Source organism: Lissotriton vulgaris, chromosome 8, assembly GCF_964263255.1.
Source record: "Lissotriton vulgaris chromosome 8, aLisVul1.2, whole genome shotgun sequence".
In the NCBI taxonomy this organism is placed as follows: Eukaryota; Metazoa; Chordata; class Amphibia; order Caudata; family Salamandridae; genus Lissotriton; species Lissotriton vulgaris.
This window is the reverse complement of record NC_141696.1, coordinates 56,349,714-56,364,220: the sequence shown is the minus strand read 5'-3', so window position 1 is coordinate 56,364,220 and position 14,507 is coordinate 56,349,714. Positions and strand designations below refer to the sequence as shown.

At 45.5% G+C, this 14,507-nt stretch overlaps 1 protein-coding gene across 1 annotated transcript in view; it reads left to right on the top strand.

Annotated features, from left to right (window-relative positions):
* The window catches only part of DNHD1 (dynein heavy chain domain 1), a 682,720-nt gene that overhangs the window by 177,461 nt on the left and 490,752 nt on the right, over nt 1-14,507 (top strand). Inside the window, exons 11-13 of the mRNA XM_086933691.1 lie at nt 1,167-1,432; nt 1,742-1,985; nt 4,153-4,310. Of these exons, the coding sequence (XP_086789817.1) occupies nt 1,167-1,432; nt 1,742-1,985; nt 4,153-4,310 (668 nt within the window). The remainder of the gene's footprint in view (nt 1-1,166; nt 1,433-1,741; nt 1,986-4,152; nt 4,311-14,507) is intronic.

Here is a 14,507-nt window from a genome sequence, read left to right as displayed (position 1 = left end):
AGGACAACTAAAAATATCTAATTCCTCCTAATGATTAAAAACAGCCATTTTCTGTGTCATATCCTAATAAATAGTAAGGTGAGGTAATATGCAGCCTGTTTTTAGGATTATGTGGATAACTTTCAATCCTATTTACTTGCTTTTATGACACTGTGAATGCTTATGTGCTCGTAGATAAAGGTGTTGGTAAAGAAACGTCAATCCGATCAATCAGGGTTTTATTTGCATAGTATAAATGTATTATTTTGAAGTGAGGTACTTGATTTAAATTCGGAATACAATCAATCTGGAAGCTAAACAGCTTTCCAGTTATCGGACAGTTTTTTGGCACTGTGATCAAATACCATTGGTATATGATCACAGTGAAGGAGGACTGACACGGAATCATATGACGCCGAAGTACGCAGTGAAGTAGGATGGACGCGGTGATCAGATGATGCCAAAAATCACCGTCCGATAACTAGAAAGCTGTTTAGCTTCTAAATTGAGCGTATTTCGAATTTAAATCAAGTACCTCAGTGAACATTAAATAGCAAAAGGAATAGATGGAAACCTTTCAAAACCCATACAGCATTGTTCCAATATACGACCCTCTAATGGTTTCTTATTTACGAGGAAGGATGACAAGCATGTCTTTTCTACCTCTGACCCATCACCATAATCTCTGATTGTTCTGGCAGCCTAGAGTGGTCAAAGTATCAAAGGTTGAAGCAAGATAAAGCAGAATTTGACAATGATGAAAGTAATTTCCAAAATAGATATCCAAAAGGGAGACTGTTGGTGTTCAAGGTTCTTGTCAAGAAAACCTGTTTCTCTGCTCCACACCTATCACATCTGGGAATCAGTTTGTGTTTAAGCTTAAGGCTGGAACTCATTTAAGAAGTTTATCACAGGGCTAGTGCTCTGCTCCTGAATTACTTTATGAATAGTTAAAATACCTAAAAGCGCCTCCCCTACGCCTATGTCATTGTAGAATATCTCTTCCCTCCTAGCACTAAACCATAACACCTTTGCTATCATGTCTGTGGAAAAAATGGACTGTACTTCATATGACATGATGCATCATCATGAGTATATCAAGTGTAAATAGTTGGTTAAAAACAAAAAGACTGTCTTTTACCGGAGAAGGTTTAATAGCTGTAAACTGAATGTATGTGTATCCACAGTTCCTGCACATCAGGACGAACTTGCTGATGTCTTGGATCCACAGTTCTACACTGGGTATCAGACTGAACTTTTCGGCAAGGTGCTTCTCGGACCACAGCCGCGTCTTATTCATAAGTTTGATTTCTCCCGGATCGGTGGCCTGACTGTTGTAGGTCACAGGATGAAGAAACACTACTTGTCGCATTCATTGCAAGACCTGAAGCAACATCTACATTCCGATGCAAAAATCCAGCAAGCTTATTCTACTCTGACCACTTTTCTTGCGGTGAGAGCCCTTCCACCATTGTATTATTGTAAACTCTGTAATGTAACCGTCTAATGTTAAGTTCTCCCATAGATTGTTTATTTTTTTCACAATCCTTCACAAAGTTGTGTCATGAGACGCCAGGAATAAGACAGGAATTGAGAATTTATGATAAACACTCACCACTTTTTAAGATTATAGCAACAACTGTTTATGATCTGCTTACTCTGCATCCACCTATCTTCAGTCAGTGGTTCATATATTCACAGTTAAGTGTGGAATGCATCTGTCTTAAAGTTCTCCTTCACCCTGAGTTGTTTCTTCCTCCAGGACTCGCTCAGAGATATCCAGGAGTTTTGCTTGAACCATGCCTGGCTGACTGAGATCCACATCTTCGCTCACTCGTGGAGTTGTGCGCAGAAAGAAGCCATGCACGGCTGGGCATCCAGGCAATATGAGGAACGCATAAACCAACTACAGTTCTGGATAAGAAGAGTGAAGAATGTGAGGACGTCCTTCCTCACACCGAACAGAATGCTGTCAGTGATATGCAGCTGCATCAATGATGACATTGGTATGTTACTGAGATATACAGATGCATACATACACACACACACACACTTTCACACACACACGTGAGCATGACTATACACAGAGAAGGAGAGGGAGAGAACAGGAGGGGAACAGAGAAAGTAATTTAGAGAAAGATAATCGCAATAGGAAAGGGCACACTCAGCAAAATGCAAAGATACAAAACAGATGTTGCAAATAAACAGTACATCTTGCACAAATTCAGCGATAAATATATGTCATAAATAGTGTTTCTGCCAAATTATCAGACCTAAGAGGGGTTTGCAGTTGAATTTGATGTACTCTGAAAAAACACAAGCTTCTTCATTATTACTTCATGGTTTAAATTGTATACCTATATGAATAAAGCAATTTTACCTTTAGAAATAGTTGTTTCCTAAAACAAACTGCAATAATCACTTAGCCTACTATACTTGGTATAGGTCATCAAACATTTTCACTGAGTCATGACACGTATTATACGTTTTCTTCTTGTGATTTTAATTAATTTAATATTCAGTTTCCTATTTTTGTAAGATTTGGGACATTTCTGACTAATAGACCTATTAAGTCACATGATACCTAAAGATTAAAATCGCGATTTTAAATATTAGTCACATTCAGCAATTTTCTAGTCAAACTGCCTTACTGAAGAGGATAACAAATATTGGATAAGAGGATTACCTCCCTCAGTGAGAGGAGGCTACATTCAAAGTTCCTAAACCTGAAGGATGATTAGAGCTACCAACCTTGAGCTGCTATGAGGTGGATGAGACACTAGCAGGTCTTTAAGAATTATAGTACGGTTGCAATGGCGCCAGGACCAGCTCAGTAGTAAGCCAAGACTCTGCGTATTCAGATGTCTAGGATGTCACCATCCGGAGGACTCTAGATGGCCGATATTGCAGAAAATGATGTTATCGTGCTGCAAATTGAAGTGGGTGGTGCCATTCCTCAGCTGGTGCAGCACGTAAGTAATGGATCAAACTTATGTAGCCAACCCTTCAGATCCACAGGTAATTTGTATGAGTAGCATTCTATTCCATAAGTCTTCATTTCCTCTGTGATGTTACTGAAGAGGATCAGTCAAAAGTAAATCTGACTTCTCCATAAAAGGGTCAGTCCCTGCTGCAAATGTTTCTATCAGTATATCTAGAGCTACTACTTTGTCAACATTTACAATGTCCGCAACACATGGTTATTGCACTACATGTGACATCATGCTTTAATCCAAAGGCAACGCAAGCCCTGGTGCTACCAGAGGAGTCCTTGGTGAGCAGACAATAATTTTAATTTTTTGATATGCTGCTGAGAGGTAACGCTCTTGGGTGTCATACCAGACCATTAAGTATGGCGCTTTATCCCATCAAACATGTGGGGAGCGCGCGCTGCACACTCGACTCCTAGTCTCACTGCGATTACTGGATACCAGATCCAACCTGTTATTATCCATTTAACTTAGCTCAGAATTCATCAAATAATGTTCATAATGTTTGTCAAAGTTTCTTCATCTCATTTGTCCAATCCACATATGTAACGTGCTGTATTTTGGAAGCTTCTCATATTAACGCACTCCCCACAGGTTTGTAATAATTAAAGCGCATTCAGGGCTTAGCACAGCCCAGTTCCGCACGCAATCCGCAAAGTTAGTTGAAAATGGACCACAGAAAAACGGACTACATTGTGTGAAACACGGCGTGCATACCACCTCTTTCATTGTTACTATATCCCCTCAGACATGACCTTAAACCGAAGGCTTGTTAACCAATGTGTTTGGAAATTGTGCTTTAAAATGAATTGTTTTCTCTTTTTGTTTTTTTAAATGTGTCTGGGAGAATTGGAGAGGAACTTTCGCTCAAATCCTTTTGGAGAGGGATGGGTCTTTTAATCTCAGTGTAATATAGACCTGGTGTTATTGTTTTGAAGACTAGCAGTTTGCTATAATTCCAACCCTAGTGAGAGCCCACATGCAGGTATACCCTTCAACCCAGTGAGAGACACTAAAATGAGGAGAAAGTGATGGATGAATGAAAATACTTGAGCGAGTAATTCCTAACCAGTGCCAATTCCTCTGTTCTAGGCTGTTTGTGAATGGACTAACCACGAATGGAAGTATTCTTTAGGGTTTCTGATGTTTTCTGATGGTGTGTTTTCGGTCTCTTTTCTCATAGTGCCTCTTTTGGTGTCCATAACCGAGGATATTCTGTCTCTACTGACTTCGGAGTGTCGCCGCAGGACGACACTCATACTGGAAGAGCTTGGGAAAGTGGTGAAGGTTCTGGAGACCATTAACACTGACATCCCTACAGTGTCTCAGTGTGCCAGGAAGGTATGTGAGCAGCACTACTTTACCACCTCCTCAGGAGTTCATTTTACTCAGCAGGAGTTTGAGTTTCATTGGTCAAATAATGCAAATAGCATTATTGAACTATTGTAGGAGTCAATTTGCATACAAATAATGGGACATGCAAATACAAGGTTGTTTGTAATATTCAAAGATTAAATGTTATATGAATAGTTAGATGTGGATCTTTTAATTTTCACATATTTCCAAAGGTACCAATAAAAAAGGAGCGACAATGTTCTTTCCCTACATTTTCAGTTTTATGGTCTTTACGAGTAATCTCCTCTAGTGGTTAACAGCGAACTGCATTTTCCCAACTCATTGTTTTCTTAACTTTTTCATATACCTTGTTTCTTTTGACCAAATCCACTTAAAATACTGAAGAATATAGAGATAAGTTTAGTGTTGGCGCACTGCTTCACTCCGTAGCTTCTCACTTAAAGTCATCTTTAAAGCAGATTAATTCCTTCTTATCCGACGAGCCCGGTAAATTTGAAACTCTGGTATATGATAGGTGAAGTCAGTCTCCAGGATCCCTCAATCCCTGCACTCTTTTATTCCAGAAGATGACTCCTGCGCGTCAGGCATATTACTTAACAACCTGGGTAGAATTTAAAAGCAAAGCATCCATGGTTTGGTGGCTCTCAATGGGTCAGCATCCTGTCTAGATATCCAGTGGCATGCCTCTTCCTCTTGTTGCAATATTTCACGTAATGCTAAGCATTTGCACTGCTTGTTTACGTCCTTGTCTAGTCTATTTATGTTTTGCGGGACATGTTTCGCTTGCCTCACCATCATGTTACAATGTGTGCAATGCAATTGCAAAGTGTGACTCATGTTAATGTGCTCCACCTCCATATACTGTGGTCAATATAAAACGTATTAACGTATTTTACCCTGTTTTATAGATGATTTTTTCTCATCCCTAAATTACGTATATCTTCTCTGTTACACAGCCCGGTACCTGGTCCGTATCATATGAATACTGCATATATTAAGTCAATGGTTATACTTAAAGTCCATATGTGATTATAATTCTAGACATGAAATGTAATGGCATGTTTCTATTTTGTGAAAGCTCATGTAATCTTTAATTGATATTAAGATGACAAATTATGCAGTACGATTAATGGACTATTGGTGTCATAGATATGTTCTTTTCATAACATATTAAGAATGGCAATCTTCTTGACACTACGGAAGGTGTACCCTACCGCATCTTCGGGTGCCCAAGATGTCCAGCCCAGGATGCGGATGTTCTTCATATGTTATGGTCCTGTCCTGTGTTTGGGGGGTTCTGGTCGGAGGTTACTCATAGTCTATAATCACTAATGGCGCACACACCTTTGGACACAATAGAGGCCGGTCTCCTGGGCCTTTTCCCGCTCCCTAAGAAGGCAAAGCTACTACGCTGTTTTGCAGGATTAGCCCTGATGCTTGCAAAGAGATTGATTACATAGCGCTGGAAATTCCGCGCAGCACCTCATGAAGGCAAATGGAGGGAGGAAGTTCTCTCTGTAGCGGAGAGGGAGGTGCTGCAGCACGAAGAGTATAGGGGGCTGAGAAAACGTCCAATATCCCTGTACTGGGCACAACTGATAGAACTTTTAAAGGCAGACACTGTGGAGGGGTCGGAGGGCTCTCAGACTACAAGGGAGGACTGTGATGGTGACACTTGATTACTACCTGTATGATAACCTGGTTTATGGGGAGTGTCCTCGTCATCTCTCCCCCTCCTCCTTTCCGCTTCCTCCTCCCTTTCCCCGCGCTTTCCCCTCCGCTACCCCCATGATTTCAGCCATGACTGCCACATGATACAAGTCACCTTTCAAGGTATGATGATACTGTAGCGGAAACCGTTTTCTTTGTTAAAGGGTTAGTGTCTGGGGTGGGTATATGTTGGGAGGCGACTTACGGGTACTACTAACTATGACACTAAGCACAATGATACAGTTTAAAGTCCTATAAATCGATCATATTCATGTCAATGTATTGTTTGCATACATGGTACTACATTAGTAATGTAACATATAAAGTACATGGCGTACATGATTGCGAATCTAAACAGCATGTCATAAAAAAGGTACAAAAATGTATAATCAATTGTATGACTATACCTCAAACATCCGCAGTACTCAATAAAGTTTGGGTTTAAAAAAAAAGAAAGAATGGCAATCTTCTAGGATAGTTTTTACTAAGCCCTTCTTGTAAAAGTGGACTTCATCCTCGAAGATGCTGTTGTGTTTTAAAGTATTTTATACCATCACACTCCAGTCATATACTGTACATGTACTTGACAGAAAGTACTGCAACAACAAGGTGTAATCTTTTATTCCAAGGAAACTGGGTGCTCTTACAATTGTAAACAATAATGCTTCCCTCAGATTCACTAAGCATGGAATTTATTAACATCAAGAGGAGAGGCAAGTTTTGCTTCTGATTGACAGTATGCCACTGGTTCTCAGCTTTTTTAGTACTCAAAATTGTGCTGCTCCTGACTGACACGACAACACAAGCCTGTGGCATCCTGTCAGTCAGACACAGTGCAGCTTTGATCCCTATGGAGAATTTAACTATAAATAATTTAATTTTGCAACTCTGAAGCCACACTTAAATTGAAGGGATTCAGCAATGAAAACCAACCGTGAATGTTTACTGCTACACTTTGCTGTGCCAAGTTACTTGTTTACATCGTTAGAGGATATTGCCAACTATTTGTCCTGTTGAAGAACCTATAGCTAATTAATAGTTGGGAGTTAAAACATTGTTTTGGCTGAACATAGATGGGGCTATTCACAGAGGTAACTCACAGTTGTGAGTAATTTGCACATGTAATTCTATGTCAGGACCGGAGGCTTCGGATTATGCTTTTCTCTCTTCGCTGTTTATTCACATAACACCACACAGCAGCCAGAAAAGCATCAAAACTTGAAAAAAAATTTGTATTCCAAACACAGGAATATCAGAAAAACATCATAATAACACTTTTATAACTACAAGTCCCATGAGACCAACATTAGGCAGTCCTTTCTTAGTGTCCATAAATCCCAATATAAGGCGTCCATCTTGTGAACTCCTCCTCTTTCTTCGCTGCTTCGCAGCCAGTTAAGTGCTATTCTCCCTCTCTTTCACAATTTTGTGTCTGATGGGGTTTTTGTTTTCTTGCCTGTTTGATATTCTATTTGCATAGATTCTTGCTTATTGCTTTGGGGGTTCTGTGGGGTTTTCTCTTCCAGAGCCCCTTCCATCGCGGGGACGCCTTCGCCCCTTACGCGATGTCCCCGTGTGTTCCGCGGTGTTGATATCACCGCTAGAGGGCGCCGTAGCGTCTCGCCTGCCCTCGCGCGGCTTCCGTCTCGCTGATTGGAGCCGCGCTGGGGGGACGACTTCGCCGGAGCCCTGCTGCCGCCTAACCCTGACGCCCTCTTGGGTTGTACTGTCCTGTGCTTGAACGCCCCGTTGGGGTCTGTACTGGTGGTTGTGCCACGTTGACGCCTGCGGGCGATTTTGAGCACCTTTCCTACATCAGCTTCCGCTGGGGTGTTACCCGCTCAAGCGCGCTGGGAGGCGGTGCGACCCGGTCTCTGGAGAGAGGGTCGGCGCGCTGAGAAGGCTGGTGCTGCCTTCGTGACTGCCTGGTTCCGCCGGCTTACAAAACCTTGCTAACCTCCGGTTGGCCAATACATGGCAGTTATCTACGCCATCAGAACCCTCAGATACCTATTTTTTCTTTGCTGCGTTGTGGACGCCATGGCTGAGGGGTATTACGTCGAGGAGGAGGAGTCACACCAGTACCTCCAAGACGACGAATTCTATGCGGCTGTGGATCAGTCGATTTACCGTTGCGTGCAGGAAATCGTAGGGCCTATGGAGGACAGGCTATCGGCCCGCATTGTTGAAGAGTGCGCCAAGTTGGCGCCGGGCCTCGCGGGGATGCCCGCCAACGATCCTAGCCAGCCCCCGGCTGCCAAGAAGCCATGTAGGGACGCGGGTCCCAGTGGTGCGCAAGGCGTGGACAAGGACGCCTTCGAGCGCCTACGAGACGCTTTGCTGGCTAAGGCGACCGGGCCTGCCCCCGCAGCGCTCCCGCCTCAGGTCCCTTCGATGCCGGCGGATGAGGTGCCTGCCTCCCCGGGAGGTATTTCCCCCGCGGATACAGATGACGACGACGAGGACTCCGTGCGGTCGTGGCGACCGGCAACTAACTCGATGGAGTTGCCCAAGGACACTTCGGGCATGCTCGACCCGGATGAAATCATGCACCCACGGTCAGCTGCTTGGGCGCCTGGGGACAAGGTAGCGCAGTTTGTGGCGGGCCGCCTCCGCAAGCCCTTGGAGAAGGAGGCGCGCAGTTGCTTGAGGGGTGAATGCCCCCGCCCGACTTTAGATGGAAAGGTGGCTATGACGCCGGAACTGGATGGAAAGATGGCCACCTTCATGGCGAAGTTTGTGAAGGACCCCCGTAAGGGGATCGACCGTTCTTGGCGCTCCTGTCAGGACAAGCTATTGGACACCATTGGCCCCCTCACCAAGATCCTGGATATGGCCGAGGAAGCCAAGGTGTCGGGCAACGCCATATGCCCGGAGGTGTAGTCCAATTGGGCGCAGCGGGCCGTTATATTCCTAGGGAACGCTAACTGCGCCCTCTCGACCGAACGGCGTCGGTCGCTTCTGATCAAACTGGACCCCAAGTTTGGTGATTTGGCCTCCTCGGAGGCTGGCGCTGTTGCGCAAGGGGGTCTCTTTGGGGAGCCATTCATAAAGGAGCTGGGAAAGTTTGTCTCCACCTTCACTTCCCTGGACAAGGCCCAGTCAACCATCAAGCGGGTCTTCCACCAGCGTTTTTCCCGAGGGGCTGGTCGTGGCAGGGGCCTCACGACCGGCCGTGGCGGTCAGCAACAACCCAATAAAGGGCATGGCTCCGGCAGAGGAAACTACAACTCCTCTGCGAACTACAACAACTTCTACCCAACAAGAGGTCAGCGTTTCCGAGGACGCGGAAACTTCCGGAATGACTCCGGCAGCAACAGTTCCCACGGTGAGTGTGATCCCTGCGGATCAAGTTGTTATTGGGGGGAGGTTGGCATGTTTCCCACAGGCATGGGCGGCTATTACGACGGACGCATGGGTCCTTCAGACCGTGCGGGGGTTCCGCATAGAGTTTTACGATCAACCGTGCCAGTTACAGCCCCCTCGGCCCATAACTTTTTCTCAGCCAGACGTGCTGTTGATCGACGAAGAAGTCTCGGCGCTGCTGCGCAAAGGGGCTATTTGTCGAACAACGCGTCACCCTGGGGGTTTCCTGAGCAATATTTTTCTTATGGAAAAGGTGGACGGGGGCAGACGGCCAGTCATCAACCTCACGGAGTTCAATGGCTGGGTAGTGTACAACCACTTCAAGATGGAGGGCATCCATCTGTTGAGAGACGTTTTGCTCCCGAACGATTGGATGGTCCGCCTGGACCTCAAAGATGCGTATTTGGTGGTTCCCATTTACCCTCCGCATCGCCGTTTCCTCCAGTTTTGCTGGAAAGGCATGGTTTTCGAGTTCAAGGCCCTTCCGTTCGGTCTTTCCTCGGCCCCTTGGTGCTTTACCAAAATTTTGCACCCGGCCATAGAAACCCTGCGGAGTCAGGGGATTCGGTTGATCGTCTATCTCGACGACATTTTGCTGCTGGGCCAGGACCCGAGCAGGTTGGCCGCTCATCTGTCCCAGACGGTCTCCCTGTTGCAGGGTCTGGGGTTTATTGTCAACAAGGAGAAGTCGGTTTTCACGCCCGCCCAGAGAATGGTGTTCTTGGGCTTCGTGGTGGATTCGGTGAACTCGACTCTCAGTCTGCCGTCCAGGAAGATGGCCAAAATCAAACATGTGCTGCGGCAAACGATTTCCAAGTCGCACACCTCCCTTCGGCAGGTTGCCAGAGTGGTAGGCCTACTCTCGTCGTCAATTCAGGCGATATTTCCGGGCCCTCTTCATTATCGGGCCCTCCAGCGCCTGAAAGCGCATCATTTGCGCAGGGGGCTCTCTTACGACCGCTTGATTCCCCTGTCGGTAGAGGTCAAGGAGGAAATGTCCTGGTGGCTCGCCCACATGGAGGCGTGGAATGGCCGAGCGATTTTCGGGTCCGTTCCGGACTTGGTGATCGAGTCCGACGCCAGCAGGTCCGGCTGGGGCGCCCGCTGCGGGGATTTCTCCACAGGCGGCGCTTGGTCATCCGACGAGCAGCGACTTCACATCAACTGCTTGGAGCTTCTAGCAGGTTCCTTCGCCGTCCGTTGCTGGACGAGAGATTCTGTGAAGTCATGTGTCCTTCTGCGGATGGACAATGTTTTGGCGGTTCGGTATGTGAACCATTTAGGGGGCCCGAGATCGCGGGCACTAGCGGATCTGGCAAAAGACTTTTGGGATTATTGTCTCGCCCATCAGGTCTCGGTAACGGCGGAGTACCTGCCGGAACGGGCCAATCAAGTGGCGGATTGGCACTCGAGATACCTGCGAGACTCCAGCCTGTGGAAGCTGGATGTTGAAGTGTTCCACTGGCTGGCGACATGCTGGGGTCCTTTTTCCATAGACCTGTTTGCATCCCGTCTGGACTTCCAGCTACCGAGGTTCTTCAGCTGGAGACCGGATCCCTTGGCGGAGGCAACGGATGCGTTCCTCCAGGACTGGGGCCAGTAACGACCGTATGCCTTCCCGCCTTTCTCCATGATAGTGCGGGCCGCGGCCCAGATTCGCCATCAAATGGCGGACGTAGTGATGGTGACGCCCGTGTGGAGGTCGCAAGTGTGGTTTCCAGTTCTTCTGGAACTTTCCTGGGATTCTCCAATCCTACTCCCCCGGCTTCCTCGTCTTCTCCTCAATCCAGACGGGGTCCCTCACCATCTCCTCCAGGGTTCTCTCCGCCTCATGGCATGGAGGCTTTCAGGAGACGCTGGTCGCTCCCTGGCCTTTCGAACTCGGCTCAGCACCTTTTGTCCAAAGCCTGGGCAGGCAGCACTGCCAAGAGGTATAGATCGGCTTGGACCAGGTGGGTTCGTTGGTGTCTTCGACAGGATTTGGATCCCATGGTCGCAGGTCTCGTTCCCATCCTGAATTTCCTGGCGGAACTTTCTACTGCCGGCTTAGCATACCGGACTATTAACACGATACCTTCTGCCATATCAGCAGCTCATGTGCAGTTGGATGGAGTGGCGGTCGGGGAACATCCCCTTGTGTGTCGGCTCCTCAGAGGAGTGCGTCTGGCTTTACCACCGGAACCACGATATTCTGTCCTGTGGGATGTTAACGTGGTGTTGAACCTTTTTCTTTCTTGGCAGCCTAACAAGTATCTCTCCTTAAAGGAACTGTCAGCTAAACTGGCGATGCTCCTCTGTTTGGTGTCATGTCGCAGAGTGTCCGACGTGCGTGCCCTAGATGTCACGGCGAGAGCGTTTTCCCCAGATGGGGTGACCTTTACCGTGGGCCGCCGCACGAAATCGGCTACGAGGTCTATTTCTTATCCGGCTTTTGCGGATGGGATGTCCCTAAGTTGTGTGTGGTACAGTGTTTAAAAACATATGAGGATGTCACAACAGAACTTCGCCCTCCGGGCGAGCGGCAATTACTCATTGCGTTGCGCAAACCTCACAAGGCTGTCTCTTCCCCACTATAGCCCGGTGGGTGCGTTGGGTATTACAGGAAGCTGGTATTGATACAAAGCAGTTCGGAGCTCACTCCGCAAGAGGGGCCATGGCCTCCAAAGCGTTTGCCCTTGGGGCACGTTTAGAAGACCTCATGCACGCTGCGGACTGGTCTTTGGATTCCACCTTCAAAAGGTTTTATTTCAAGCCGGTGGTGGATATTGCTAGTTTGGTGGTGAACAAGCTTTGAACAAGCATAATCCGAAGCCTTCGGTCCTGACATAGAATCGAAATTTGCCTAGCGTAGTAACGGTAAGTTTCAATTCTATTAAGGACACGGAGGCGAGGATTATCCCACCCATACCTCCTGCGGAGATCCCGCCCGTACTGGTGTAAGTAATCTCTTTCCGGATTTCAATGTGGATTACTGTTCTCTTTGATTGCATGTCATTGTCTTGTAGCAATGTTTTTGTTATCTTGCCTTCGAGCCTAGCGGGTATGGCTTAGCTCAGGTTGTTCTTTTTTCCGCCAGGAAATGATGGTGCGAAACGAGATGGTTGAGACTTTGGCCTGACTCGCGACGAAGAAAGAGGAGGAGTTCACAAGATGGACGCCTTATATTGGGATTTATGGACACTAAGAAAGGACTGCCTAATGTTGGTCTCATGGGACTTGTAGTTATAAAAGTGTTATTATGATGTTTTTCTGATATTCCTGTGTTTGGAATAAAAAAAAATGTTCAAGTTTTGATGCTTTTCTGGCTGCTGTGTGGTGTTATGTGAATAAACAGCGAAGAGAGAAAAGCATAGTCCTCGCCTCCGTGTCCTTAATAGAATTGAAACTTACCGTTACTACGCTAGGCAAATTTCGATTCACCTTACTCTTTTGAGTAGCATTACTACTTTTGGTACTCACAAAATCCTATTGTATCCTACCTTACTTTATTATAAAGTTTAATAAACTTTAAAAAAAAATCCCTACACCTTATCATAGGGAGATCTCAATCACAACTGTGGAGTCTCCCTATAGTAAACTATATTTAAAAGTAAGAAATGTATTTATCCAAACAAAATTAGCGCACTTATGTTAATGTTAAATATTACATTGAATTATTTAGACATATTTATTTTAAATGCAGAAAACTATATAAGAACTTCAGAACTATTAACATAATTTTAAATTAAATCCTTAAATAATTAAAATAGAAAGAAAAAATATTTGCCTGAAGTTTGAATTGAAAAATAGATTTCCACCTCAGTTAAATAAATACATGTTTATTATGCATTAATGATGATTAAAAGTAAGTATAGTGTGTATAGTCTTAATTAAAAGTAATGTCAATAGAGTTTAATAAAGCATAACGTTACACTAAGTTATACATTCAGAAAATGTTTTTAAAATATTTTATAATCAATTAAATGTTTTATTTTGAGATTTTTTTAAATGATGTATTATTTATTTATGTGTGTAACTATTTTAAATAATGTCATTGTATTTTATTTCTTTTGGAGTTTTGTTTTAAGTCCCTATCTTCATTATTTCCTATGGTGGGGAGCTGTTGCAGTTCCCGTGGTTTGCCATGTCTGGCGTTGGACATACTTCAGCTCTAAGCTGGAGTAATTTACTACTGCATTGGGTCCCTTTGTGGATATAGTAACTTTAGAAGTGTAGTTTGTGAATAGCAATGGGTGGACACTTGTCCCTCCCTAACCCTCTACTTCTTCTTAAACACCTCCCATTTAGCAGTAAGAATGCCCCCTTTTGCAGCCAGGCCCCCTTGGCTCTCCCACATGTACTATTAGGTGGTACATTTGTGAGGATCTCCCCATAGAAAGTGGTAGTGGAGATACACAATCGCATCTTTGCCATTTCCATTTTGTAGTACTTCAGTAGTCCTATTATCAGTGGCAGCTCCTCTGCTAAGACTGAGGAGCATAGCCCCACTGAACAAAATGAATAATAAAATGATAACACTAGTGTTCTTATCATATTATTATTCCTCTATACTTCAGTGACTCTCGGGTGGGGCAGAGTAGGGAGAGGAGTGATTTTCACTCTTGAAGTGCGCACGGCTACTTGGCTGGCCCTCTTGGGCCGGCCAAGCGGTCATGCGCACTTTGCATCTTCCCCACCGGGCTGCATTACACAGCCTGGTGAGGAACATGCAAACCTTCCCAGTCCCTGTCTGAGTGCCGATCCACAAAGCTCAGATCTATCCCAACGCTGCATTGCAGCTTTGTGATTGGCTATGGGGTGGCAGGGAGGGCAGGTGCTTCCTGCTGCTGGCCGGGAGTGCCCGGAAGATGTCGAAGGGACAGAGGACGAAGGAGAGGCAGCAGCCGTTTCAGGTGAGTGTTTTTTTGTTTGTTTCCTTTTTTCGTCCCTCTGCCTCACCACCTGAGTTTGGTAGAAGCTGCTACTGCCTATTGTAGTACTAAAGTACTACAAAATACACTTTGTGCTCTCTAGGACTTTTTATACACACCCAAAGCATTGTTTGCCTTCCTACATTGTCTTGTTGTAAACATACAACCTTTTCTTCATTAGCCACTTGCACTGCGG